The sequence below is a fragment of the Pantherophis guttatus genome, chromosome 5, assembly GCF_059756535.1.
Source record: "Pantherophis guttatus breed Tessera chromosome 5, ASM5975653v1, whole genome shotgun sequence".
In the NCBI taxonomy this organism is placed as follows: Eukaryota; Metazoa; Chordata; class Lepidosauria; order Squamata; family Colubridae; genus Pantherophis; species Pantherophis guttatus.
The window spans coordinates 57,257,597-57,285,440 of NC_142067.1; the positions used below are offsets into that span (position 1 = coordinate 57,257,597).

Here is a 27,844-nt window from a genome sequence, read left to right on the forward strand (position 1 = left end):
ATATTCTCTCTCTCATAATTCTATGTTATAAACTTATTATATGAGCTAAAGAAGTGCAAGAAAAGCCATGCTGAATCAGCCCACATCACCTCAACTCCAGTACAGATAATCCTTGGCTCACAACCACAACTGAGTCCAAAATTTCTGTTGCTGAATGAAACATCTGTTAAGTGAATTTTTGCTCTATTTTGTGACCTTTCTTGCCACAGTTATTAAGTGAATTACTACAGTTGTTAAGTTAGTGATACAGTTGTTAGGTGAATCTGGCTGCTCCATTGACTTTGCTTCTCAGAAGGTTGCAATGATCACATGACCCCAGGACACTGCAACCATCATAAATATGAATCAGTTGCCAAGTATCTGAATTTTGATCATGTGACCAAAGGTATGTTGCAACAGTCATGTGAAAAGCAACTATAAGTCACTTTTTTCAGTGTGTTATAACTTTGAATGGTCACTAAACCGTTGTAAGTCGAGGATTACCTATATTCTATCCCTCTCTTGATCCTGAAGGCATTTAGTAGCTGTTAATACTAGTAGACAACAGTCAGAACCATATATAAATTGAATAAATTAAATTAAATTAAATTAGATTAAATTAAATTAAATTAAATTATTCAGAAAATGAGGCCCTTGATCATAAGAGATGATGTCTTGGAAATTCAAAGTCTCACCCTTTTGGTTGAATATTGTTAACAGTTAACTTCTAAATCATTATATATTAATATAGGGAAGGGTAAGATTATGTCATTTATTACAGAACCAATTTTTATGTAGACATGTTCAAATTGTAGTCAGGTTTTCAGGCTATCCTCTCAGTATTTCAGGAAATTAAAACAGGTTTGTTCATCTTTATTTCAAAAACTTTTTCTTGTATCTAAAAAGCATCATATGCCACCGTGCTCATTTTTTGTTCTTTGAGAACAAAAAATTGTGCAAAATAGCTACCCTATATGTGTGTCCATGTGTGAGTGTATGCACACACACACACACACACACTTTATAAACAAAAATGCTATCAATTGGCTTTTTCAAAAGGATGAGAATTTGAGATCTCAAATCTCATTGGAATTTCAGTATTTTTTTCAATGTGAAAAAATGGTGAATTAAGCACCTAGAAATGTATGCCTGGAATTCTTTTACATAATAAAAACACAAATCAGCATTAACATTGGTGCCTGCACTTGATACAATTTTTTTTTAAAAAAAAATTCCTTATAAATTACAATTGCTTCCAGTTGTACTCACACTGGATACTTTATAATAAGGTATAACAGAGTTTGACTGGGTTTGGCTTAGTGCTAGAATTGTTTCATCAAACTGATTAAAATCATAACGTACATAATATACTAATTCCTAATTTATTTTTCAATTTACAATAATACTCCTCTTTCTACCTATTTTAATGCACCAATTTTTGTCCTGCAGAGAAATAACAAATAAAATATTCAACTGTGTCTAATATCTTCCTGTTCTGTGCTCAATAAAGTGATACTCCCATCTTGAATTTGTGGAGAATACAGCATGGTATCTAGAAAAAGACTGTACCAGGGTTTCCTAACATAGATTTTCCTGCTAACTGAATTGAAAACCTGTACTTAAAATCTCTCATCCTATGTTTTTCTAACATTTCTCACATGAACTTCTAAGCCCTTTTTTTTTTAGATGAAGGTGCAGTTTCATTGGAACATATAAATCCCAGTTTTATTCTTTGTCACCATGATGAGTTATTTCATCACCAGACTGTTTTATGTGGATTTATGCTGCTTTCTGTACTGCGAACAGCATCCAACAGCTATCTGGACAAAGTCTGGACCATGTATCACTGTGCAAGCTGGTCTTTTTATTAACAGAACTGAGTTTACTTAGGTCTTTTAATTTCTCCAGCTATGTAGAAAAAAAAATGCTGACTAGTGAAGAAAAGTCTTCTTAGCATGATACTCTTGAATATATTACTCTGATTATGGCAAAGATGGATTATGGGAGTTGAAATCCAATATATTTGAAGGGTAACGGAAGACTTACACAAAATACAGCAGTTTTCAAGAAATCAAGTTTATTAATTCAGTACATGAATATCAATATGCCTAAATATTCTGAGATTATACTTACTGTGCTCAAATGTTTACCTAACATTTGAAAATGTACTGCAACTTTCCATCTTCTGGTGGACACTTACAAATCTAACATTTTTCAGTAATAGTATTATCAGCAAGTATCCCATCATAATTTCCTGTGGTTCAAGCACAGAACGGACAACCAACCGAAGGTCTTTTTATATGCTTGCATTCTGAAGGAATTTGGGGGCAAATTGAATGGCATATGATGTTCTGAACTGATTTACACGTACACACCCTGGTACCAGAGTCAGTATGCACAGATTGTTCCAAGAGAAGAGTCTTATCTTTATAGCTTTGGTTAAGGCATTCATCCACCAGAAAGGCAGGACACAAACACACAGGGATGCAACGAGGACAGCATTCATGTTTGACAGTCACAGCTTTGTGATGTTTAGGACAGGCTAGGCAGCTTACAGCAGAACAGTCTGGTTTTATATGCTTACAGTTGATGTTTTGGAAAAAGCAGCAGCCCACCAGGAGGCAAAAGGTAAATTCAAGACTGATCATTCTATATCAAAACAAAAAGATTCATTTTATTAAGGTTTTAATACATACACTATACTATTGATGAATCTACACTGAAAGAATTTCATTACTTATATAGCATTTTCTCTCACTGATGTCAAGATCACTTACATAGCAGGTTGCATTTAAATCTATTCACTGTAATTATATAATCTTATGTAAAACCAAATTATCTAAATGGGATATTTTCCCAAATAAATGTACACAGCCAAGATAGAGAGGGGAGAGGGCTGGCAAACACAATTGGAATTGATCACAACATGCCCATTCAACTTGTACTTCCTGCACAAGTTAATTAAATTTATTTGAAACATTTCTGTACAGCCGTCAGCTCAACAGTTCTAATGTGATTTACAATGATGATTTTATACTGCAGAGGAAGGGAGGGTGGAACCATCAACATAATTCTTTCCTCAACCTTTTTCTTGCTTGTAAATAGAAAGAAAAGAAAAAAGTATTATAATATTAATTGTTGGCATTTCTCATTTTTCTTTTAGAATGGTAATGGAAAGTTCAGCCAAATCTTTAATTGTGCTAGGAAAGCTAACATTACCTTGGTAAGCTTCAGGTAATTTGTGCAGCAGAGTTTGTTCCACAGCAGTTTTCTTCCTGAGTAGAAGGAAGACTTCCTTCTTTCTTCTTGGACTTCCTGTGCAAGTCCAGCTAGAAAGACCTCTATTTATATGGATACTCAGAAAGTGAAGCTTCTAAAAAGAGTTGCTGGGAGGAGCTAAAAGACCAGAATGAAGTAATCCATTTTGACTGTGCAGGTTGCTTGCAGTTGCATAAATGTAGGAAGCAGTAGCCGACACAACAGTTTTGAAGTATCTAAAGCTGTTAAGATGCAAAAGTCCATTTCCTGAGATATGTTTGTTTTAAACACTAACAAACCTTAAACAATGATTGGGGAAGTGATGTACCCTATCAATCCCATTTAAATAATTTAAATAATTAGCATTTTAACACATCTCAGACTTGCAATCTAATCAGACTTTGTTCCTGTGGTTGTCTGGGGGAAGGGGTGTTGTATGGAAAGCAATTACAGTTGTTATAAATCTAAACAATTTGTGAACTCTATTGAATTTTCACATCCATGCAACCCATTCATAACTGCAGCTTCTTCAATGAGATCCAGGCTTGTGCTGATTTACAAGAGTAATACATATGCTGTGGTTTATGGTTTAGCAAATTGTGCAATCCCAGCCAATGAGGGCTTTGATAAACCATGTTAAGTCATGGTTAAGTATGATCTCAGGACTTCCGGCGGTGACCTCACACAGTGTGGGCGAGGGAGAGTTTTGGCAACTCCCATAAAACCAGTTAATCCCTGTACAGGAGCCCCATAAGGGCAGTTCCAGACCCGGAGAGTCCGGAATATTAATAGTAGGTTTTTGTGTATTTTTCTTCAACCAGGTATTTTCCTACATAACCAAGTTTGCAGCCATAGCTCAGTGAAATCACATCCACTATCCTATGACAAAAGAAGAAAGTAAATACTTAGCCTCTACGGGGAGGGAATATATGGTAAGGGTGTGGCTAACTGATGTGGACCAATCAGTCCAAAATAGATCTATATTAATCTCCCAATAGGCAGCAAAATACTTGCTTGCTGTCTGAAGAAGCCTAGGATAGTGGATGTGATTTCACTGAGCTATGGCTGCAAACTTGGTTACGTAGAAAAATACCCAGTTGAAGAAAAATACACAAAAACCTACGACAAAAGAAGAAATCATACACACACACACACACATACACACACACACACACACACACAAAGAAATAAAGGGAGACTATTTATCAGCAAATATAAATTTGTTATAAAATGGTTTGTCGTGAATGCGACTGCTTGAGGGCTCCTGGATTGGAGCTGAAAGATTAAAGGGAAGCAGTATGCTCCCTTCCATATTGGGGGTAGACCAGGTACTTTGATAGAAACCCACCCACACACACACACACACACACACACACACACTGGTCTCTGTGCTTTTATGTATGTGTGTATATATTTGTATATACACACACACACACACACACACACATATCGTATTTTTTGGAGTATAAGATGCACCGGAGTATAAGACGCACCTTAGTTTTTGGGGAGGAAAATAAGAAAAAAGCTAATTGGCAGGTGGATCAGCCTCCAGAATACCCCCAATCAGCTGTTCTCAGAGTGAATTTTAGAAACAGGTTCCTTGGTTGTGAGCTCTGTGCTTTGCTTTTTTTTTTGCTTTTTTTCTGCCTCTGAAACATCTGAAACTTCATTTCAGAAAAAAACTTTTTTTCCTGCCTCTAAAAGCCTCCAAAACAGGCTGTTTGGGGGCTTCTTCACACATACACACACTAAGTGTTTCATATATTCATTTCATGCTGATTTCTGGTATTTACTACATACTTTACAAAGTGCCTACAGATAGATCATTTGACAGTCTTCTTAGGCACAGATGGTAGACCAACTGGACCCTCCTTTTTACTCTTTTTGATAAGGAAGTCTGGTTTATTGTCAATTCTCCAGGATTTCTCACAAGTAATATGCTAAGAGTTGAGTTTTCCTTCTTTAAAACTTTTCTGAATCCATATATTTTTGTTTAAACTCTCAAAGTAAATAGATATTAGTTTATTTTATAACATTACTAACTGGTTTCTGCTGTCATTTATATAGCTTGAGACGCTAAGATTGTATTAATCTCACAGCCTAATTTCAACCCTCCACTGCAAGAAATTTAGAATTCTGTGGCACTTCAACATGAAGGCTTTGCATCATCTCCAGACTTACCTGATTTCCAAGTTCGTTGGGTTTGATATCTGAGCCAATTTATTATGGTTCAGTAGTTTATTTGAGGTCACATCAAAAGGACTTTGTAATGCTATAATTTTGCTCAGTTTGTAGACAAGGTGTTTATTCATTAGTAGACATTCTTCACTCACTTCCCAAGCACTATTTCATAGGATCTTATTAGTGCAATACAGGGGGGGGGGTGTCATACTCAAGGCCAGCAGGCCGAATCTAGTTCACGTGGTGCTTAGATCTGGCCCGCGGGACTGTCCTGCAAATAGCAAAGGACTGGCCAACGGTACCCCTGCCAATGAAAATGGAGCTTGGGAGGGCCGCGCAAGACCCTCCGAGGGTCTGTTTTTGGCCAGGACGGCCTCCTGCAGCCCTCTGCCAGCGAAAATGGATCTTGGGGTGTGTGTGGCCACTCCCACCTTGGCCCAGCCATGCCTACCCCAGCCATGCCAACCAGGGGTGGATTGTATTTACTACTTTACTACCAGTTTGCAACGGGGGCCACGCAGAAGCTCCCTGATAATGTTGGGGTTGGTGGGTGGAACCTCCCACCGGTTTTACTACCGGTTCTTGCGAACCAGTCCAAACTGGGGGCAACCCACCACTGATGCCCACCCACCACCCCGAGGTCAAACACAACCAATAATTATCATGCATTGTGATAATTTTGTAATTGCTCCTGTAACATATAGCTTTTGGTTGTTCTATCTTGGTGTGTTGACAACATGATACTAAGTGCCCATGCGTAATGGAGACAGCACCTATATAAGAAATAGTAGCTATTTTTCATTGGTTCTACAAGTGAGGTCTTTCATTCATGGATCTCTTTGCTTCATTTTTGCAGTTACTCGTGGAAAAAATCTCAAACTACATATCTGAAGCCATATCAATGTTTTCTCTTTTTAAATTCTGCATTTCTGACATCATTCTGGTCCTACTGATCAAAATACTGCAATTGCAAAATAGGGAGAGAAATAAAAAAAAAATTAATCTGTTAATTTATGTATAATTTCATAATAATTAAGGATAATAAAAGCCAGGTAACTATTAAGAAAGGGTGCTTTGATTTGGGAGTTACTTGTACAGCTTTATTGGAACACTTTGGCAACCCCAATTTTATCTTGTGTTGCTAAAATGCTAGCTCTGTTGTGCCTTGTCCTACATCAGGATTTAAGAAGCAACATCTGGCTCACTTGCTAACCAGAGAACATAGAGAATAATAGAACTGAAATGAAAGGCATCCAAGGGTTGAGATGAAAACAGAGAAGCTGTCAGTTCTGGCTGTGCAATCAAAACCTGTCAAAAGGACAGTTTTGTTTATGTAGTCGTGGCAACTGTTTTGACATATTTTTTACCTCCCTCTCCATGGATGCCCCTTGTCAGTGGAACTCATCATTATACCAGAAGTTCTTTCTGCTATCACAAGAATATATAGATCCTACTCAAAACATTACTAATGAGAAAAGTCTTACAGTCTCTTAATGTTGACAAAAATGCTGCCAAACTAGCTTAGATTTTAATAGCTAAACTCCTAGGGCTTTATTTTATGCTTTCCCTACTGTGGTCAGAAGGAAGATAATCACAAAACACTGCATGAATGAGGAAGCACCGAGAGGCTGTCATATAACTAGGGCCAAAGTTGATTCGATATTTATCATGGTTTGCCCTTGTCAAATTCATCTTTGTATTGTAACAAATACTGCAGGGAGTTAAAGCTGGATTTGAATTATTACCTGTTGGTGCAGGTCAGAGGTAGGTTTCAGCAGGTTCTAACCAGTTCTGGAGAACCGGTAGCAGAAAATTTTGAGTAGTTCGGAGAACCAGTAGTAAAAATTCTGACTGGCCCCCATTTATTCTCTGCCTCCCGAGTCCCAGCTGAACAGGAGGAAATGGGGATTTTGCAGTAACCTTCCCCCGGATTGGGGTGGGAATGGAGATTTTACAGTATCCTTCCCCTGTCATGCCCACCAAGCCACCCCCACCAAGCCATGCCACCCCCACCAAGCCACCCCCAAAGGACCGGTAGTAAAAAATTTTGAAATCCACCACTGGTACAGGTTCTCAATTCATTGCCTATGCTTTGTTTAAGATTAGAACAGCTGCTCCTTCGTGCATTTGCTACACCTATAAAGAAAGACTCGGTATCATTCCTGTGGCACAGTTGCCATCTCCCTCAACTACTCTTTTAAAAAACAAGGATAAATTCTAATTATACAAGAAAAGGTACACAGCAAACCTTTTGTCTGAGATAGATCTTAAGCAGTCTTTAAAGCTAGATATCACACTGAGTACACACTGGGATAAAAGAAACAGAATGCCAAACATCATGATGCTTTAACTCTTATTTCTTCATTTAAGGACAAAGGAGCTATGGTGGATTAGGACAAAAGCCAATTTACTTACAAACAGAATATGATTGCAATAGTTTCTTCTTACTTGTCACTAATATAAAGAGGCCTCAATTTATAACTTGTCTCTTAGTGACCACTTGAAGTTACAACAGGCTCCCCAAAAGCCACTTATGACTGATATCAGAATTCTGATGGCTGCACATATCCCCATGATCATATGGCTATAATTTGGGTACTTGGTTGCAGATCTGAGATTGTCCACATGTACTCTGGACAGCTGATTTTTGTGAATATACTTCAGAAATTGACATTTTTGTAGCTGTTTGTGATCAGTTGGGAGTTGTGGCTTCCATCATGCTCTGAGCTATATCAAAAGGCCTATATGGACTATACTTTTAAAATGAAATATAAGAGCTCTACCAGAATTGCTTCATGGAATTTGCAAACAGGTTGGATAAGGATTATAAGAATTTTGAGAGAAGATACAAAGATAGAACAAAAGGAGAGATGAATTTTATCTCTGGGACTTAAAGATAGTTAAGGGGAAGAAGGCAAAAAACCACTAAATTGGTTTATTTTATTAGTTAAATAATGTTGCTATCTATGGGGTGCTTAGTGGTTATCTTGATTGAATATTTTTCTTTTGGAAGAGTTTAGTGTGTAATAGATTAGTTTGAAACATTTATGTTATTATTTTTTTACATCTAAAAAAAGAATTGTTGTTTTTAGTAATGTTTAATAGTTTTTAATTTTTTTCTGCAATGTTTTATTGTTAAGAGATGGATGAGGGGGATTTAAACTAAATGGAAAGGAGAATTATATATTTATGTAAAGTATTTGTTAATTTTAACTGGACCTTTGCTGATTAATAAGGAGAGCTAAAGATTTAGAGATGAGTTTATAGAAAACAAGGTGAGGTAGAGGATGAAGATGTATTTAGTTTTATTTTAAGAGACAGTGATAAATTATTAATGTTGAATATGCTTGCTATGGATGAAAAGGGAACTTTCTTTTTCTTACTATTTCCTTTAGGGGAAGTTTTTTTCCAGTTTTTCCTCACTTTTTAATTTTTTCATGTATTTTTGTATTAAGTCCTTGTATTAGTTTTAGCTGTTTACTGTAACTCTTAATAAAACTATTGAAAAAAATAAATCTGTAACAGAATCAGAAAACACTAATGTTTGAAAACTGTGTTGATTATTATAGGGCATAATTTATATTTTATTTAAAAAAACACCCCAGAAGGACATCCAGTTAAATTTTGAACTAGGAACAATTCATATAGCACACAACAAACAACCTATGTAACTTATTACATTTGTTTTCATAAAAACAGCAGTCTATAAAAAGCCTTTTTAAGTTAAACCTGTTATCATATGATCACTGCCATTGTATGGAGCAACCTGTAAATGATGTCAGTGAGTTTTGTATGCGCACATTGAAAAATAATTGAAATTACTGAAATTGCTTTCAGCAATTGTGCTAATAATTTCTTCCCTCTCCCCTTGCCAATAGTCTCAAATTTCATTAGCAAGCTTCAGTATTAACTTTGACTTAACAACAGCCCCAATTGTTCTTAAATATAGCAGAACATTTTGCTATGCGTAGTGGTATGCACAAATATTTATTCACATTTCTTGGAGCTGGCCAAGGGGAAGTAGAGGTTTCTTTTTTAAAAAAAACAATTTTTTTAAAAATTTTTAAACAAACATACATAAAACCATCTTCAATTGCAAACAGTGTGTCGGTTGGATACAAGTCTTTTATGCATCATTCACCAAATTCATAGCTTACAATTTACAGTTTACCTAAATTCTCATATCATTGTCCTAATAAATATCTATATATTATTATCCTCATTAATCATTTATTTAACTATAGCTATTTCTTCTCTCATTATTATTTAAAGTATTCTAAGATTTGAGTTAATTTTTATTATAACATTCATTTTATCCTCCTGATTCTATCCAATAATAATACCTCTTTATGTTATATTTCACATAGTTCTAGAATTCTTGTATTATAAAGATCTCTACTATATTTCAGTTCCATATTTTTTTATCTAACCATTGATAAAATAGGTTCCATATCTTATAGTATTGTTTGTCTTCTTGTTCTCTAATTTCAAATGTCAATTTGCTCATTTCAGCACATTCCATTATTTTCTAAATAACTTCATCCTGTGTTGGTATTTTCTCATTTTTCCAATTTTTAGCAAACACAATCCTTGCCGCTGTTAATACATTCACAATCAGGTATCTCAATTCTCTATTATGTATTTCAGGTACAATCCCCAATAAAAAAATCCCTGGTTTAAAATCTATGTGGTTTTTTTTGTCATTTTTTTCCAACCACGTGTGGATTTTAGTCCAGTATCTTGGCTTCTGCACATGTCCACCACATATGGTAATATGAACCCGGTATCTGAAGACATTTCCAACATTTTTTGGATTTATTCTTAAACATTCTGGCTATTATCGTCGGGGGTAGATGCCACCTGTAAAACATCTTATACAAATTTTCTTTATATGCAGTTGACATTGTCATTTTATAATTTTGAGACCACAATTTTTGCCATTTCTCTAAGTCAATTCCATGTCCAAAAATTTTCCCCCAAGAAATCATTGTTTCTTTAACTTGTTCTTCTTCCAACTTAACCTCCAATAAATATCCATATGGTTCTTGAAACTCGAACCATTTTCAAGTTACATTTCTAGTCCGTAATAAGAAAATGCACTGAAAATGAACAATGACCGGTTTTTTGTTTTGTTTTGTTTTTTTTGCGAAAAATGGGTGGAGGGTGGGGGGTGTCTTTATTGTATTAATTGATTTAAATAATATTGTGATAATTACTCCTAGAAAAATAAAGAACTTTGATGTACATATTTAATCTGGTATCATTTGATTTTGATATAAATAGATGGATAATGCTTATTATGAGATTAGGGAAAGAATAAATATGGTAAAAATGAATTTTACTTAGAATGTCAATATTAATTTTGAGCAGATTTATCCATTTTATTGGGTACCCGTCCTCACCCCATTCTTCCCACCCCTCACAGGTGGGAAGAATGATGAAATGTACATCACTACATTGCAGTGCAAATGCTACCCTTTTAAAATTTGCATTATGGATATGCTGCAGTTTTTCTTTTGTCTGTTTCTTTGTTAGGCAGTTTAATTATTACACATAACAACAATAACAGCAAGCATTATTCCCAAATCCCAGATGTTAGCTTTACTTTATCTCTCACCATAAAGAATATGCTTTCCCCTTGTTTTTTAATGTTTTTTTTTAATTCAGTTGCAAATCACAGAAACATTGCTGAAGAAATGGACCTAGTTCCTGACAGGAGCTGCTGGACAAGTCATATATACAAGATATTTTGAGTAGAGTGACCTCTCTGTCGATTTCTCTGTGTTTAATAGCTTCTGCATTACATTAAAATTCAGAGAATAACAAACATGTTATTGAGAGCTAACCTCACACAGAATGCAACGTTAAAATCAATCATGATCTTTCAGAAAACCCCAGCAAGCCGTGAAACGTCAGTTGAGAAAGGCTGCTCTAAGACAATAATTAATATAATCAAGGAATCGGGAATATTATCTGGCCACAATTAGTGAAAATTAATCGAATTATTAGCCCCATGAGGTAAATTTAAACAATTCCCCCAGTATTAAAGCCAATATTTCTTTAACAATTTGTCTTTCTTAAAAAAATAAAATAAAATTATGGACATTTTTGCAATATTCACTGTATATCTAAATCTAACCTACCCTCACCCCCATCCCACTTTATACAGGAACAAAATTTTGAAGATAGTGCTAAACAGTCAATAGGAAAAATACAACTGCGAAAGTAGAATTCAATTTGGAGAAGCTTCACTGAATGTACAATTGATTATCATGTTATTTATGATTAACACTAATATCTTTTCCACCTGTCTTCTGTGTTATTTCAGGCAAGGCTCTCTTTTTTTACTCCTATTGTCCTCTTTTTATAAAATTATGTAGAGTTAAATAGGCTTGCACTACAGCTAGTCCTCAACTTCCGACTACTTGTTTAATGACTGTTTGAAGACCATTACAACAATGGTAAAATGTGACTTGTGACCATTTTTCACACACCTGTTGCAGCACCTCCCATGGCCAAGTGATCAAAATTCAGATGCTTAGCACTAGCACTACGGTTGTAGTGTCCTGGGATCATGTGATCAGCTTTTGTGACCTTCTAACAAGCAAAGTCAATGGGGAAGCCAGATTCATTTAATAACCATTTAAAATTGCAGTGTTTCACTTAACAAAATTGGCAAGGAAGATCATAAAATGGGGGGGGGATCACTTGACAATTGACTTGCTTAGCAACAGAAATTTTGAGCTCAATTGTGGTCATAAGTCAAGGACTACCTGTATTCTGCATGCAATGATTTGTTTCCAGTGATTAAAATGATAATTTAAATAGAAAAATTAGTGGCAGAAGTATTTATATTTTGACACTGTAAAAGGCTCTCAAATTTCCTCAAATCTTATCTTCAGTTGCATTGCTGCCAGTCCACTGAAATCAAGAGGAAATGGATATAATTTTCTCAACCTAGAAACCTTTCTTACTGAAAAATGATTTAAAAGATTAAAGTTGCGTTGATCACTATTAACAGATACAACTTGTAGTCACTCCATATATACAAGATATTTTTTCCTCTGGAGAAAAAAAAACCTGACACACATTCACCTTACTGCCAGCACTTCAAGCCCCTTCTTTGTCAATGTTCTGGATGTTATTCAGATACTTTTACTTTATTCTTCTGCCAACAGATTTTGAAATGCATTTATCAATCAAAGTTAACATACAAAAAAATGTCAAAAGAAATCTTAATCTCAGATTATTGGCAAAATTATTATTCAGAGGGACATCAAGTAGATCAAGAACTACTAGGCACATTTATATATAAAAAACATCCTATATTGCAAGGGTGTCAACAGGATACAGTAAAGAAATCAATATGGCAGCCATGATGGGGTGATTGAAACTCCTCTTGGAGTTTATGTGTGTCACCCCATCACAGTTACCATCTTAACTTTTTGGACCACCCCTGCAGACACCCCTGCCATATTGTAAACCATTAAGTTAAACATCGAAGTTATTTTTTTCTGATTCTAGAAAAGTCCTCTCATAAAAAGATGTGAGTGATGCATTTAGATCTTGAGGTTTGTTCTTTGGTGTGATAAAGCTGAGCAGATCAACAGCTGTGGCCACACCAAATACCATCTGTTTCATCAAGGACGACCCCTTTGCATTGTCTGGAAAAGAAAGAGGAATGAAAGAAAGCTTCCAACAGTATACTCTTAATTTAAGACTAACTTCTGACTTAAAACATACAGATGAACATGTCTCATTGATTCTATGTAGTCCCTCAGACCTCACCCTATTTCCTGCCAGATTGGGGGGGGAGGGAAGAAGCCTGCAGTTTATCATATCTTTTTGTGCTCCAAGGGACACAAAAGGTTTGGAATGGAAAGCTAAATTTCTTCCTTCATCTCCAGATCACTGACCATTAGGGACAAACATTGCTGTTAACTTCAACTTCAACTTGTTCAACTTGTATGCCGTCTTCTCCGAAGACTCAAGGCGGCTTACAATGCATTTAAAAACCATATATAAAAACATTAAACATTAAAACATTAAAAACAATTAAAACCCATTCACACCATTCATGGCCGGATCTCGCCAGATCGCAACAGTGAGATCAACAGCCCCAGGCCTGCCGGAAAAGCCAGGTCTTCACTGCTTTTCGGAAGGCCAATAGGGTGGGGATGGTCCGGATCTCAGGAGGTAACTGGTTCCAGAGTTGGGGCAGCCACAGAGAAGGCCCTCCCCTGCGGGCTCGCCAGATGGCATTGTTTAGCTGATGGGACCTGGAGGAGACCAACTCTGTGGGATCTTACCGATCGCTGGGAGCTATGCAATAGAAGGCACGGTAGAAGGCGGTCTCAAAGAGATCATTAAGGTGATCGGTAAGGTGATCATTACAATGATTATCACAGGGATAGATATCTGGGCTGGAAAATCCAGATGATTCCCCTCCCCCCACAAAAAGCATTATATGTGCATATAAAGAGATCCACATAAAGAGGTCCACATAAGACAAGACAGGGACTTCAGAAAGCACAGGTCAATAGGCAGAGGCACTAAGGAAAGCCAGGAGTCTGGTTTCTTTCTTGCAATCCAATCGAAAGTAACAATGAAGGGCTATTCTAGAATCTGGGTGCATGTCTGAAGAGTGCATGCTTGCAGTAGCATAAAATGACCATTTGATACCAAGGAGATCCCGTATTTAACTATATTGTTTGCCACACCAGCAGTGAAACATGCTAGATCATATCCATAGCCCAAGGTGTGTCAAGAGAAGAAAGAAAACAATAATTCAAGCATGAAAGAGCTAAAGACAATCTTAAAGTGTCTCAGATATGGCCTGGGAATGAGACAAGATCAACATCATAAAGACACATCATATAAAAATGGTTACTGGGGCATGTTCATGCTGAGGGTGGTGTGAGAATGAACCCAGAATACTGACTGAAAATCCTCAATGCCATATAAACTCCCTCCCTTGGTACTTACATTGCTGCACTTCATGCACTATAACAGCAAATTGTTCATTTTCCACGACACGTGAAAGCTTTCCCAGGGTGTCATCCAGATTAATCTGTGCATCCCAAATAATCAAGTGAATCAAATGGTTACTAGGAGCCCAAGATTAAGTTCACCATTCAAAATTCCTCCCACATATTGTCCTTACAATATGGGAAGCTGACATAGGAAATCTGTGTCATTTTGTTGCAGCAGCAACATCTATCACTTCCCTAGTTTCCTGAGAAAGTGGGAAAATGGTGCAAATAAGATTACAGCATGGAGAACCCAATTTCTATGAAGCTCTGGTGATGCAATTCTCAAAACCAAGGAAAGATCCTGTCTTGAAATCTAATTTACATCCTACGTACTCCTAAGTGTGTTCTCTATGTCCCTAAATTCAGGTACTTCAACTATATTTGCACATGCTTACTCAACTAGGCTTATACCTTAGAGTTTTATTTCTTTCTTCATAACTTTATGTATTTTTCTGCTTGCTCTTTTTGTATTTTTAAAACTGTGTGTACTGTACTCTATATTCATAATTCTTTCATGTCAGTATGAACCAACTTAAAAATCCATCAAGTCAAAGAATAACAGGTGTGAAAGTCTTTTTTGCATCCAGAGAATGTTATTTTGAGAAAGCTCAAGAAAAGAGCTGTATCTTTGTCTTCCTACTGATATGTGAAAACTGCCTTTATGCAATAGGTGGGACACCCTGTTCCTTTCCCCTTGACCTTGCCTCACTTGAAATTTACAGTAATATTTTGTAATCTTTGGTTCACTGTTAAGTTAATAATACTTGAACATCAAAACCATTTTTTTTCTGTAAACTGACAGGATTTAACAACTACAGGTACAAAAACCTGCATCATCACCTATTTTAAAAATGGTCAGCTCAGGTGACCTGCTACAGTATACAGAGGTGTGGCTTGAACATGCTTGAACATGTGAGAAGAAAGAGCTCGTGCCCCTTTCTTTAGTTAATAGACTACTGGGATATACTAACTATGATATATATCAGGCATTGATCAGTCACCAACCTGACTAGCATACAAATCCTGCATTAACATTTGGTAAGCAAGGCACCATAAACACAAGATGAAGACCACAAGGACTTAGTGATATATCACATTACTTATGAGGTAAAGCCCTTTCTCTCACGTAACCTCTTTGGCTCTCAAACTGTATCCATAAGTTCTGCCTCTTCCTTGTCCTGTTCATTAGACACTTTTATGGATGATGCAATCATTGATGTGTTATGAATTTTTCAACAAGGTAAAGATAAATACCTTTGAAAATTGTTGATAAGTGACTTTTATGACTGGGTCTGAGAACTGTGCATCTCCTGCCAGGATCGAGGAGAGGATGTTGGTAATAGTTACAATTCCCAAAATGACGCTTCAAGAAAACAAACATTTTTTTTTTACATTCAGACATGGAAGAAGACAAAGACATGGAATCCTATCAAATTCTCCATGTGCAGGGACTGAGTCCATATTGAGTCTAGCATTCTTAGTATCTATTTAAGGATCCTCTTAAGAGAATAATGGACAACCCTTTACTGCTTTAGACATAAACCTTTATGAAATATTATCTTGAAGGGAAGTTACTGCTGAAACAAGGCAGAAGTGGATAACTCCTAGCCCACAGTTGGTAGCCCCCACCCCCCAAAAATATTGCGCTATTGGCATTTGGTGGTACTTTTTTTTTTTTTTTTTTACTTTTGCTTCCCCAGAAGTTGTTAAATGATTACATAGAACTTCTTCAGGATGTAATGGTTATTTTGCTCCATAAAAAAGAACTTTTAAAATGGACCCTTGGAAAAATGAAGGCTCACTCCTCCCAACATCAGTTGCCCGTGCCCACACTAAAAAGAAAGTTACCCTGATTCTGCAACAACTGGTGCTTGATTGCATAACTTTTCTTGCAGGATTTCAACTGCTTTTTGACAGTTCACATCTGAGAGAAGAATCAGAGGAGCAGAAAGATTCAGCTTCTGGACTTTAATATTCCACCACCTGTCAGAGAAAAAAGAGCAGTATATATTGTTACTGCTCTGCAGTCAGAATCTGTTCTGGTCTGCCTGGATTATTGTTCTATGTACCCATCTTAAATGAAAGAAGACTGAGATAAATATAAGGGATTTATTTAATTAATTTAGAAACAAGATAAAAGATTTGTCCTTAGCATGCCATTTCCTATAAAGATAATTCCTGTTTTTCCTTTCAAAGTGTGCCTCTTTATAAGAATATAAAGGCAAGTCACACACGAAAACTTGGAATCGCAATGCAAATAGAAAAAGATCTCAATTATCCACGTAGCCTGGATGCTACTTCTCCCAAATAATGGTAACAAGTTTCATAAACAATACCCAAACTGGAAGAAGTCCTCATAAATTAACTGTATTTAACTGATTCCCATTCTTAGAAGCATTACAGGTACCAAAAGAAATTTGGAAGGGGGCATTTAAGTCATCAAATCCAGTCTGCTCTGTGCAAATATATATATATAAGTATATTTGACAGACTGCTGTCTAGCCTCTCTTTAAACACACCCCATGAAGGAATGCTTAACACCTCTCTGTGTAACTGGTTTCAATACAGAAGGGTTTTTTTAAAAACTATAACAGTTGAAATCTCCCTATTTGATTTCTTCCTTTTCTGTTTAATTTTTCTCTAAGGATTATGGAGTCTTTCTGTTGGCAGATGCCATCTCCCCATTGGCACAGAATGAATATTGAAGGACTGGGAAGGTCAGTCGGATTTCCAGAAGTTTTTCAGCTTTATTTCTTATACACATAACATAAAATGTACATTTTCTTATACATAATTAATCCCACATATACATGTTTTCCTTAAAGAAAGCATTAAAATAAGGCATTTTAATTACATTCGGAGTTGCTCTTCTACCCTTTCTTCCCTCATTTCGCAACAACCCTTCTTCTTCTCCTCTTTCCCTTCCCTCCCTCCCTCTTCTCCTTTCCTACTTTCTCCTTCCTCCTCTCCTACCTCATCCTACTTCCCCTTCCTTTCCCCCACTCCTCTCTTCTTTTCCCCCTTCTCACCTTCTCTCCTACTCCTGTCCCCTACCCTTCCTTCCTCTCCTTTTCCCTTTCTTCCATTCCTCTTCCTCCCTCTCCTCTTCCTACCCTCTACTCCTCTCTCCTTTCTATCTTCTTTACTGTGGAATATTCTCCTTGTTTGGCATCCAAGCAACTCCTGTATTCTAATAATATATACTTTCTTTCAGTTTCTTTTCAGATTTATTCTATCTATCAGTATTATCATTATAATTGTACATTTATTCTTATTATCTTCTTTCTTTTTCCCACTCCCATCCCCCTTTTTCATTTACTCTGGTGTCATCTGGGTTTCTATTTCTTTTTTATCCTCTCCCTCGTTTAACTTTCTATTATCTAAATCATTTATCTATCCTCTTATCTTCATATTTCTTTTCTAACCATATATAAAATCTTCCCCATGTCTTGAAATACACTGATTCCTCTTTATCTCTTATTCTTAAAGTTAATCTATTCATTTCTGCACAGTCTAAAATCTTTATTACTTCACCTTCTGATGGAATTTTTTCTGTCTTCCAATTTTGTGCAAATACAATTCTTGCTGCTGTTATTATATGTATAGTTAAATACACATCTTCTTTACTATATCTCTCTATTTATTGGGAGAATACCCAATTAAAAAAACTCTGGTTTTAATTCTATAGATTTATGTAATATTTCTTCCAACCATTTCTGTATTCTAGACCAATAATTTTTTGCTTCTAAACATGACCACCACATATGATAGTATGATCCCGGCAAATGCAAACATTTCCAACATTTGGCTGATTTATCCTTAAACATCTTTGCTAATCTTTCTGGTGGCATATGCCACCTATAAAACATTTTATATAGATTTTCTTTATATGCAGTTGCCATTGTCAATTTATAATTCCTTTCCCATAGTTGTTGCCATTGTTGTCAGTCGGATTTCCACTGTGCTGCGAATAAAAGCCATTTAATATAGGCCTATATTGGGTGATGGTGGTGGGAAAACAGATAAAGTATCAAAACAGGTCAAGTACTTTGAACTTACCAAGGATAATGTTCCTGAACATCTTTTAGAAATCCATTCTGGGCCATCCATTTGTCATTCAAAAATTTAGACCTGGAAACAATGAAAAGAGAATGAAGGCATTGTGTTAAATTTTGGGTGTCCTAATTCAGGGGATCAAAACAGGAACCTGGCATCACAATCTAAGCCTTGCTCCTTTTGTACATGTGTGTGATGTCAACGCTGCTACAAAGGGGCATTGTCTTGCATTTAACACCATCTTGACATCTTGGCTTCTTTTGATGCTTCCTTGCTGATACTGTTGCATATATTACTGAACCAATCTATATAACTACATTTTAAATCTTTAAGATACAATAATCTTTAAAATTGAGTTCCAATCAGCAAATTAGCTGTAGTTGGGGTGAGGGAGGAACAAGATAGAAGGCATTTTTGGAGGCAACTGTGGAATGGATTTATTAAAATGTTGGTGATAAAGTTGAAAACTTGTATAAAATAATAGCTGGCCTTACTGTTAGGCAACTTTAACTTTGATATTGTAATCCACCAGGGTTACCCTATGGTAAGATGGTCAGCCAATAAATAAAACAATAAAACAAAATATAATAAAATAAAATGCAACAGTCAGCTAATTGGGGATGTGATGAAAAGGCAAGAGATAGTTACTTGATTTATGCATTATTTTATTTTTACTCCTAACAAGAGGGCGCTTCTGGATTTAATGAATTTGACTTGAACAAACACTGTTTGTTTTTCTGATTTATTTATTTATTTATTTATTTATTTATTTATTTATTTATTTATTTATTTATAATACTTATATAGCCATCCATCTTCCAACTAACTCTGGGTGGCTTTAGCCAACAACACAGTGTTTTGGGTTGGCTTTGTTTAATATGATTCAGCTACAAACAGTATTTGTCAAGGAAAGAGGTAGAATGAAGTCAAATACCTCCTTTACTAAGACATCATTGGTACAGTTACAAACCAACCTCTGAAATACTATAAAGCAGATGTTTTAATGGAAAACATTGGGGACATTTGCTATTAGTAATAGTATTAGGAATTAGAAAACCGTACTGCAAATCCTAGAGATCTACCAGCAAATCCAATATTTCCATAATTTATTGATGACATAGAAACATTGATATCAGCGGTTTTTTTTTTCATATTTTAGAATCAGAAACAGCTGCTAATATTGCACCTTTCTCTAAGCTATCCTTAAAATTAAAATGCTGGTAGAAAACAGCTTGCAAGTCCTCTCCTTAAGGCGAAGCAGAGGTTCTTCCTCTCCCAGAAGATCCACATCCTGCCTAGTGCAATTAGATCCCTTCATGCCTCTCTATGCAAAGAGAAAGGGGAAATAATCCCTTTCTCCATGTATAAAGAGTCATGGGGCAATTTGAAGAAAGGAAGGAAAGGATCCAATCCCTTTCTCAGAACTGTGAAGTTTCAGGAAGAGGGTAGAATTCAGCAAGGGGAGGATCTGTAGGCATTCTTTTGGCAGGCAGTTTAATCAACACGATCTCTTTCGCATTCCAATGAATGTGTTATAAAGAAGCGAAAAGCCATTCTCTTACATGTAGTTCCTCACAGAGTCAGGTAAGAGGACAACACAGCGTTGACCTTCTTTTAGTTGCTTGGCAGCTTTCACAGCTGCAGACATCGCACTGCCTGCACTGCCTCCTATTATAGAAGCCAGATGATACACACATTACTCAACAAGGAAAAGAAAACAAGGAAAAGTAATAGCAAAACACTGAACATAAAAAGAATAAAGCAATTTGAACTTGTAAATGTTTCCCAAAAAATATTAATCTTGATGCTTACTTATTCTGATGCTTGCAGTATATCAGACATACTTCTTTTGAAGCCTTTAAAACCTTGTCAAAGCAATCTTGATTTTACATTAGTAAACTAAATTCCATAAATGCAGCCTTGCCTGTTTAACCACGTTTTTACAGCAAAAGGGCAAGTGGTACTGCATTTTACAGCAAAAGGGTGAGTGGTACTGCATTGAGTAAGGATTTTTTCTATTCTGACATGATATTCTTGTATTGATCTAAGAATCCAGCAATGGAGATTTGTGGATGCTGAATCTCAGAATTGTTCATACCCTAATGTTGTGGGACTCCGTTTTGGATTGGATGTGATTCCATTTAAAAAATTTCCCTGAATAAGAAAATAATAAACAATAGAAATAGAATAACAGAGTTGGAAGGGACCTTGGAGGTCTTCTAGTCCAACCCCCTGCCTAGGCAGGAAATCCTACACGATTTCAGACAAATCGTTATCCAATATCTTCTTAAAAACTTCCAGTGTTGGAGCATTCACAACTTCTGGAGGCAAGTTGTTCCACTGATTAATTGTTCTGTCAGGAAATTTCTCCTTAGTTCTAAATTGCTTCTCTCCTTGATTAGTTTCCACCCATTGCTTCTTGTCCTACCCTCAGGTGCTTTGGAGAATAGCTTGACTCCCTCTTCTTCTTTGGCAAGACATTCGAACATTGCTATCATATGACTCCTAGTCCTTCTATTAATTAAACTAGACATACCCGGTTTCTGCAACCGTTCTTCATATGTTTTAGCCTTCAGTCCCCTAATCATCTTTGTTGCTCTTCTCTGCACTCTTTCTAGAATCTCCACATCTTTTTTATATCATGGCGACCAAAACTGAATGTAGTATTCCAAGTATGACCTTACCAAGGCATTATAAAGTGGTATTAACACTTCATGTGATCTTGATTCTATCTCTCTGTTTATGCAGCCTAGAACTGTGTTGGCTGCACATTGCTGGCTCATATTTAAATGGTTGTCCACTAGGACTCCAAGATCCCTCTCACAGTTACTACTATTGAGCGAGGTACCACATATACTGTACCTGTGCATTTTGTTTTTCTTGCCTAAATGTAGAACCTTACTTTTTTCACCATTGAATTTCATTTTATTAGATAGCGCCCAATGTTCTAGTCTGTCAGGATCCTTCTGTATTTTAAGCCTATCTTCTGGAGTGTTGGCTATTCCTGCTAGCTTGATGTCATCTGCAAATTTGATGAGTTCCCCATCTATCCCCTCGTCAAAGTCATTGATGAAGATGTTGAAGAGTACTGGGCCTAAAACAGAGCCCTGGGGTAGCCCACTGCATACCTCCCTCCATGTAGATGCAGTTCCAATTGAGGACTACACATTGAGTGCAGTTGGTCAGCCATCTGGTAGTGATGCTGTCTAACCCACATTTTTCTACTTTATCTAGTAGTAGGTTATGGTCTACTTTATCAAATGCCTTACAGAAGTCCAAGTAAATTATATCAACAGTATTCCTCTGGTCCACTAGTTTTGTCACTTTGTCAAAGAATGCAATAAATTTAGTCTGGCATGATCTGTTTTTGACAAACCCATGTTGGCTTTTGTTTATTACTTTGTTTGCTTCTTGGTGTTCGCTGATTTGTTGCTTGATTATCTTTTCCAGAATCTTCCCTGGTATTGAGGTCAGGCTGATAGGTCTGTAGTTTCCTGGATCTATTTTTTTTCCTTTTTTGAAAATGGGAATTACATCAGCTCTTTTCCAGTCCTTTGGCAGTTCTAATATCTCATCTGCCAGTTCCTTCAGAATCTTGCAGTGTAATCCATCCGGTCCTGATGATTTGAACTCATCTAGGGTAGACAGGTGTTCACTTACCATTTTCTTCCGTATTTTAACTTGTGTTCCTAATCTCTTTTTTGTGGTGCTGTTTTTGATAGGTTGGGCTGTTTTTTCCTTTTGTGTAACAGTTTTCATATCTAGTAGATACTTTGATCAAAAGTTTGTAAAAACGATGGCATTACTATAAGATAATAGCAATAGCATTTAGACTTATATACTACTTCATAGTGCTTTACAACCCTCTAAGCAGTTTACAGAGTCAGCTTATTGCCCCCAACAATCTGGGTCCTCATTTTACCAACTTCGGAAGGATGGAAGGCTGAGTCAACCTTGAGCCATTCAGGATTGAACTGAACAGTGAGAAGAGTAGCCTGCGATACTGCATTCGAACCACTGTGCCACCATGGCTCAGTTAAGTTAAGGAGTTAGCCTTGTCAGTATTCACTCCTTTTTAATATAATGTCTAAATTATTTTTCTCTATGGTACACAGATAGAGGACAGACCAGTGGTGGATTGCTACCAGTTCACCCTGGATCAGGCGAACCGGTAGCGGCGGTGGCGGGAGGCTCCGCCCACCTGCCCGGACACTTCTCTGCATGCGCAGAAGCGTTGCACGCAAGTGCACCCACGAGCAAACCAGTAGCGACGGGTTTTGAAATGCAAAACATTCAATATATTGTATAAGCCTACTCTATAATGTGAAGTAAGAGTTCAAGGTTTTAAGAGGAACTTTGCACAACTACATCTTGTGTGCCAGTGGCATCCATTTCTAAAGAGGAGGCTTTGTCATGTCACTCATGCCTTTATTGCCTCACAGTGGAATTTTTCCAAATCATTCAACATGATAGTAATCATTTAGAAGTTTCCACTGCTACAACATGCAGCACAGAGGTGGTATTCAGCAGTTTCTGACTAGTTCTGGAGAACTGGTAGAGGAAATTTTGAATAGTTCAGAGAACCGGTAAATACCACCTCTGACTGGCCTCGCCTCCATCTATTCTCTGCCTCCCGAGTTCCAGCTGATCGGGAGGAAATGGGGATTTTGCACTAACATTCCCCTGGAGTAGGGAGGGAATGGAGATTTTACAGTATCCTTCCCCTGAAGTGGGGTGGGAATGGAGATTTTACAGTATCCTTCCCCTGCCATGCCCACCAAACCATGCCCACCAACTCACGCCCACATAACTGGTAGTAAATTTTTTTGAATCCCATCACTGGTGCAGCAGTTGCAAAAGTTATGGACACATTCATTTTGCTCACACACATCACCACCACTATCGGAGCTGCATTGCCTGGCAGATGAGGTCCAAAGTTTGGGTTGTCACCCTTAAAATCCTACATAGTTCTGGGCCTGGACACCTCCAAGATTGTCTACTATGCGTTGTGTCCCACTCTCCCCTGCCACTGCAAATAAACAATTAATACTTACATAATTATTCCATCAATATAAGAACTGTGTGTTCCTTATATTTTTAAATTTTGGTTTATTTTTATGCTTAGGAGTTAAGTAACTTTTTCTGATGTTTATCACTGTGCAATACTTACCGCAAAGCAAGCCTTCCTCTTTAATTAATCTACGAGCCATAAGGAAGGATTCTTTATCATTGCTTTTGCACCATTGATCTATTACCTACCAAGAATACAAAAGGAAAAAAAATGGATTTCAGCATTTTTCAATAACGATGGACAAATCTTTTTCATTCACTTTAGCAACAAATGCATCATAGAGGGTTGCATAGTAAAAGACAAGATGTTTCAGAAGGTGAACAGTTTTTGGTTACAACTGACATGAGGTTTTCGCCTGGCTTAGGATTTGGACTATAATTCCTTGACTCTCCTGATATAGTTATGCTGGGACACTCTTGGAATGACAAGATGAATGCATCCCATAGGCAGAAATCAAACATATGCAAAAAGGAGGTCAATATTAGATTTATTTTACTTCATTTCCGCATATTTATACTTTTTAAAATTTTCCCTCTAAACAACTACATGGAATTCCTTTTGTATATTTTTTTTTGTTAATATATACGTTTCAATTTTGGTCTTATAAAGACAAGGAATATAATGTATTTTGTATCATCATCACCATCATTGTCACCATCATCATCATCTCCAAATACACATGTATTTTGGTTGAATTAGCAGCTTCCAAAACAATGAATGAATGAATGAATGAATGAATGAATATACACACACACACACCCATTTAGCAACTACCTTAATTAGTGTCAATTTGCAAATATTGCAGTAATAAATGTTTTTTAAAAAATATTTTCCAATCAATGTGTGCATTTACAATCAAATTCCATGTGCCTGACAACAACATATGCTGGAGTGAAAGTAAAACTGGTGTAGCTGTATGAGAGAACTTTATGCAAATGAGATGGAAGCAAAAAGCGATCTTCATAGCATGTCAGTCACCTGTTCACTTAGCAACCATTTCGTTTAATGACTTGGTTGTTGGAACAGAACTTGACTGCTAAATAAGGGAGTGAGTGTGTATATGTTTGAGAATATACGGTACATTTATATATTTAATATAGATCTGTAGATTGTTCCTGTGCAGATGTATAAATATATCAACATCAGTAAATAATTTTAAATGAATCCTGTGTGGATCCTGAAGCTGCTTATTCTTAGCATCACACACTTCATTCCTATGTCTGGTGACATTTGTCACACTGGGACTTACGGATCTATCAAGGACAGTTGGGATAAAGTCGTGACCAATCCCTTCCACTTCCATTGTTGTATCCTTGGCTGAGACTGTATTTAATGAGCTGGGCAAAGCAACAATGGAGCCTTCGGGATCTACTCCAACAATCTGTGAAGAAAGATAAACTGTTTAATGCCATTCATTTCTTCAGTCAATTATTTTTTATAATAATGTAGATGTGGTAGGAAGTTAAGGGAGTTTTTACAGGGATAACTTTCATTGGAGGCAAATCACTGGAGTCTTATGAAGCCTATACAGATAGTTCTCAATTTATGATCACAACTGAGCTGAAAAATTTCTGCTACTAAGCAAGGTAGTTGTTCAGTGAGTTTGCCCCATTTTACAACCTTTCTTTCCATAGTTAAATGAATCAATGCAGTTACATTTGTAACACGGTTAAGTGACTCTGGCTTCTCCACTGACTTGCTTGTCAGAAGGTTGCATCTTGACTTCTGATTGATATCGTGGCGAGAATGGCTTGGAAAATAGAGGGCTCCGTCGAGCCCCGTGAAATCCAGCTGGCAACTGCTGTCGGGAGACCATATGGGGTCAAAGCCGCCTTGTAGGGGCGAAAGAAAGAAGAGGTGCTTTGTGGACAAAGAGGAACTCCTCGTTAGGTCTGAAGCAAGCTCTCCTGAACGATAGCAGGGTCAACGGCCATTTTTGGCTAGTCACAAGCTGGGATAACTGGGACCATAAGATACGGTCCATGGACAGAGCATTGAAGCTGGGTGAGATAACTTCCAACTCTTACTCTAAAGACTTAACTTAAGTACAAGAATTTTTAAAAATAAGCTCCAAGGGTTAAGGAAGCGGCAATTAGACACACGGAGAAGACTAAAGACTGAAAATAAAGAGGCGAAAGAAATGCCCAAAGGAAGCTTTAAAATATAGAAAGCCTTGAAAAATGCTTAAACAATCTGAAAGGTGATTTTTGGGAGAAACTATCTTTCTTATTTGTATCTTTAAACCCCCTGGACTTATCAATAATCAGCTGCATTTGACATACTGTTTAATGTTGCAATTTGGAGCAGGAGAGCCATCTACTGGAAGAAGAGGAGCACTACAGCGTGAGAACTTTTAATGAAAGTGAGGAATGTCTAATATATAGAAGAAAGTAAACAACACCTGACCTTGATTCTACTTTAGAAGACGATTTGGATATTTTGAAATACTTAGTGAGTTTCTTTCCTTTTTTGAAGATTTTTAAAATGAATCAAATTGCAAATTTAAAATGCAAATAACTAAACTCTATTGAAACTGGCTATTGGATTGTGGATTTGAAAGACTGGAGGAAACCTAGTGGATTAATTCGGATTTGGATTATTAATGCTATTTGACAGAACACTCTATGACGCAAAAGAAGAAAGATGATAGAAGAAAAGAGAAAAGAAGAAAAGTTAAATTGACTTTAAAATTTGGACAATTGGGAAGAGAAATAACTGGAAAACCAAAAGGCTGTAAAATACTAAAGAACTTTAAAGATTATAAATTTAGGGGATTTGGAGGTATAAATATGGGATTGACTAAATCTTATTAATATCTGGCTTTGTTGGAGCTTTTAAATATTGAGATGTTGGAACCATAGAGGTATAATGAGTAATTTTTATCAAATTGTTACAAAATGGATTATCAGGGGATAATAGAGGTACTTATATAAAGAAATAATTTTTGATGCTCAAAAGCATGCATGAAACTATAAAGAACAATAAGGAGACAAGGGGATTGTCTAAAGATAAAGAAATGAGTGTAGAAGCCACTCAACAGCTGGGGGAAAAAGATGAACATGATATTCAGAAAATAGATGAGAAATTAGAAGAAGCAGTGGAAGAGAAAAATCAAAATGAGATGCAAGAAGACAAAGTTAGTAAAGAGAAAGGATTGATAAATAGGAATCAAATAGATAATTCCTTAAAAGTTTATAATAGAACAGAGGGGAAAAAAAGAAAAATATCTACAAAAAAAAGAAAGGTTTAGAGAAAAAAAAGAAAAATATCTTTTAAAAAAAGAAAAATTTATGGACAGGTGTCCAAATGATACAGCAGAAAGAGACAAAGGGCAACCCGAAGGGAATACTCAGTGGGTATAAAAATATTAAAAAAAAGTTATAAAATTCCAAGAGAGAGAAATAAATGGGTGATTAAGAAGTCAACAAATAATGAAACTCCAAAAAGGTTAAGAGATGATGGATAGTGATAAAATATATTAATAAAATGAAAAAGTAGAAAATACAAATAGGCTAACCTTTTTGCCGTCATGTGCCAAAAACGGGGGGAGCGCGGGGGTCATTTGCGCGCATGCCCACACCCATAATTCAATGCCCCCCATGCCACGCCCCACATGTATGCACGTGCGCCCCCTGGCGCCCCCCCCCCACTTTTGGCATGCGATGGCAAAAAGATTACTGGTGGTCCCAGTAAGCCCATTTTTCACCCTCCCCGGGCTCCAGAGGCTTTTTTGGTGAAAACGGTCTTCCCCGCCCCACCTGGAGGCCCTCTGGAGGCCGGAAACAGCCCATTTCCCAAATTCCGGTGGGCCCGGAAGGTCCACTTTTCGCCCTCCCCAGGCTCCAGAGGCTTTCTTGGAACCTGGGGAGGTTGAAAACAGCCTTCCCCACCCCTCCAGAGGCTGGAAACAGCCCATTTCCCAACTTCTGGTGGGCTTGGAAGGCCCCAAAATAAACTGGCCTGGCATGTGCATGTGCACTGGAGCTGAGCTAGGGCAACGCTCGTCTGCCCACAGATATGGCTCCGCGTGCCACCTGTGGCATGCGTGCCATAGGTTCGCCATCATGGATATATACTAACAGATAATAGAATTTATTATAATTAAAAATAAACTAAGGTTAGAAGGTGGAAGTTTAGGATTAGGTAATCTAATTGTAATATTAATATTAACAGTGTGTTAAAATATATTGTGAATTTAAACTTTTAAGGATTAGAAATTGTGGGGAATTTAAAATAATCCCAGGATTGATTAAATTTTGTTAATATT

General features: G+C 36.8%; 1 protein-coding gene across 1 annotated transcript in view; it reads right to left on the bottom strand.

Moving 5' to 3' along the window:
* Positions 1-12,742: 12,742 nt before the first annotated feature.
* The window catches only part of LOC117669391 (cystathionine beta-synthase-like), a 34,197-nt gene continuing 19,095 nt past the window's right edge, over positions 12,743-27,844 (bottom strand). The window contains exons 9-16 of the mRNA XM_034423772.3: positions 24,827-24,958; positions 23,677-23,761; positions 20,069-20,174; positions 18,510-18,581; positions 16,299-16,433; positions 15,705-15,813; positions 14,404-14,488; positions 12,743-13,082 (exon numbers count right to left, since the gene is read on the bottom strand). Of these exons, the coding sequence (XP_034279663.2) occupies positions 12,910-13,082; positions 14,404-14,488; positions 15,705-15,813; positions 16,299-16,433; positions 18,510-18,581; positions 20,069-20,174; positions 23,677-23,761; positions 24,827-24,958 (897 nt within the window). The 3' untranslated portion in view covers positions 12,743-12,909. The remainder of the gene's footprint in view (positions 13,083-14,403; positions 14,489-15,704; positions 15,814-16,298; positions 16,434-18,509; positions 18,582-20,068; positions 20,175-23,676; positions 23,762-24,826; positions 24,959-27,844) is intronic.